At 63.2% G+C, this 2556-nt stretch overlaps 1 protein-coding gene across 1 annotated transcript; it reads right to left on the reverse strand.

The window, feature by feature from the left end:
• Positions 1-458: 458 nt before the first annotated feature.
• LOC124651370 (patatin-like protein 3) lies at positions 459-2131 on the reverse strand. Its single transcript, XM_047190467.1, has 2 exons — positions 956-2131; positions 459-860 (listed from the first exon to the last, which is right to left on the reverse strand). Exons 1-2 carry the CDS (start codon positions 2039-2041, stop codon positions 486-488), a joined length of 1461 nt encoding a protein of 486 aa, XP_047046423.1. The 5' UTR covers positions 2042-2131; the 3' UTR covers positions 459-485.
• Positions 2132-2556: the final 425 nt, after the last annotated feature.

Consider the following 2556-nt stretch of genomic DNA (forward strand, 5'->3'; position numbering starts at 1 on the left):
CTTGCACACACGGAGCAATTAATCGAGTTGTTAGCAACCAATCAGCGTCGTGTTTAATGGGGGAGTAGGACTAATAACCCGACCACCACCCCGCCGACGGGGTTTTTCGAACCCAGATTGGAGGGAAGATGATCAGAACGGGAAAGAAAATCTATTGCTACTAGCTTTCTCAAAGGCGTCTGCTTTAGTCCTTTTTCGCTTTACATGATCGTTCGTACGTATTCCAGTTTCTCCAGCCGCTCAATTTATCCTATTTTGATGTGAATTTGACAGGAATAGATTGAGTGACTTCACAGGGGCCTTTTGAATTGCAAATCGTACCCCACATGGCAGCGACTCGTCGACAGGAAGAAAACAGAGGGAAAATATACTGGCGAAGGCATTTCGATTTCCTCTGTTCCATTCCAGTGGCAATGTACAAAACTTGGGAGGGAGGTGATCCGTCCACGTCGCACGCACGATCGGGTTTCTGCTATGGGTCCGTGTCAATGCGTGGACGCCGGCGACGGCATGGTGGACGCGGTCCTGCCGCCGGTGGTGGCGGTGCCAGTTCCGGAGGCGGAGGAGGACGTGGTGGTGGCCGACGAGAGCCTTGGCGGCGTGGGGGGCGCCAGTGCCACCTGCTTGATGGCCACGTTGGGGAGCATCCCCGGCGGCGAGCTCCGCCTGCGGTCGTGCTCCTTGACCAGCTCCGCCGCGAACGCGTCCAGCTTCTCCCGGTTGGACTTCTCCGAGAGGCGGCGGCCCCGGAAGAGCTCCGCCTCCACGTTCCGCTGCGTCAGCATCCCGTCCGCGACCGCCACCACCTTCTTCGGGTCCAGCGAACGGAGGGATTTGATCGAGTGCGCCGGCGCGGCCGCCTGAGTTGAAACAGAGTTAATCAGAATCTGTTCGTGTGGCTGTAAGAGCAGATAACTGATGGCGTCACCGCTTGTCGGTGTGTGTGAAAGCTCACCTGGATGCGCACGTAGTTGCGGCCGCATGTGTGTCCGAAGGCCATGGCGACGGCCTGGTCGACCATGTCGGCGACGCCCTCGGCGGTGAGGCGGACCATCTCGGCGGGTGACGGGGAGCGCGGGGGTAACGGGGTGCGCCAGCCGCCCGCGGATGGCGTGGCGGAGCCCGAACTAGCAGTACCGCCAGAGGAGGAGCCGGAGCCTATAGACACAACGAGGAGGTCGTCGACGCCGTTGGCGAGCGGGAACTCCTGCTTGTTGTGAAGCACGTGCGTGATGGCGGCCGCCGCGGGGTTGCCCATGGCCGCGACGCCCCCGGACGCGGCGGCGATGGCCGTGCGCCCGTCGACGGAGCGGACGGCCGCGGCGGTGTTGCCCGCGGCGCAGGTGGCGGCGCAGACGTCGCGGAGGCGGAAGTCGAAGCTGTCGCTCTCGACGGCGTCGGCGCGGGAGAAGAGGAAGGGCGCGCCCGTGGCGAGGTCGTAGCACGGCACCAGCAGCGGCGCCACCGTGTCCCGCAGGGTCGCGTCGCCGAACACCTTCCGCAGCGACGACGAGGAGTTGGAAGACGAGGAGGACCTGTTGTCGCCGCGTCGGAACAGGGACGCCCACCTGCCCCGCAGCCAGCCGCCGCCGCCGGAACCACCGCCCCAGCCGCCCTTCCCGAGGCTGGCGGCCACGAACGCGAGCGCGTCGGCGGCCGTGTACCGCGGCCGCCCGTCGTCGCCCTTGACGAACAGCATCGCGGCCAGCACGCCGCCCGCGCCCGCCCCGGCCGCGGCGTCGAAGAAGTCGGCGACGCGGGCGTCGGGGTCGCCCGCCTTGGCCCGGAGCGCGGCCTCGAGCCTCGCGAGCGCGGCGGCCGCAAGCAGCGCGTCGCCCGGGCCCGGGCCGCACCCGTCAATCGCCAGCACCCGGACCCTCGCGCCGGAAGCTCTGGCGGGCGTGCCCGGCAGCGAGCAGGGCCCGCCGGGTCCAGCACCGCCGCCGTAGAGGAACTTGCTCTCGAGGAAGGAGAAGATCTCGTAGCTGAGCTTGCCGAGGTCCACGTCGGCCTGCTGCAGCTGCTGCGGCGGCGACGCCATGGAGGCAGGGCAGAGCACGGAGGGGAGTTAATGGTGGGAGAGTGGTGGGGGAGCGCGAGCTTTCGTGCGCGATGCGATGTCGTTATTTACTCCGACTGCAGCGCGAGCGGGCTTCAACAGCTCACAGCGCGCCTCCGCTTATAAATGGGAGACATGGTACAAGCTGACCGCTACAGTGGCTCGAACCTGCCACGCCACAGTCGGAGACGTATTTTCTTATAACCCGTTTTCTTGTGGGCCAGGCGGGCTACGTCTACGTGGACGGAAGAAGCGGTGTATGCTTGGCGTGTAGCAGGCCGTACGGTTTGTGTAGATATTTTGCTCCGTCTAAGGGCATCTCCAACGGGGGTTTGATATATTTCGGACGCCCAAAAATGGTTGCAAGCATTCGTTTGCGTCGATTTGCGGATATATTTTATCTGCATGTTCGTTTGCATTTAGGGTGGTCCCACTGGAACGATCTATTTTTAGATTTGCAACATATTTGAAAGCATAGAAATTAGTACATTTGAAAG

Source organism: Lolium rigidum, chromosome 5 (genome assembly GCF_022539505.1).
Source record: "Lolium rigidum isolate FL_2022 chromosome 5, APGP_CSIRO_Lrig_0.1, whole genome shotgun sequence".
NCBI classification, from domain to species: Eukaryota; Viridiplantae; Streptophyta; class Magnoliopsida; order Poales; family Poaceae; genus Lolium; species Lolium rigidum.

What these genes read in the sequence shown, in the direction of transcription:
- LOC124651370 (XM_047190467.1), bottom strand. Translation starts at nt 2,041, where the DNA reads ATGGCGTCGCCGCCGCAGCAGCTGCAGCAGGCCGACGTGGACCTCGGC. An exon ending in GCAACTACGTGCGCATCCAG is followed by an intron (nt 861 to 955) that starts GTGAGCTTTCAC and finishes GTTTCAACTCAG; the next exon opens with GCGGCCGCGCCGGCGCACTC.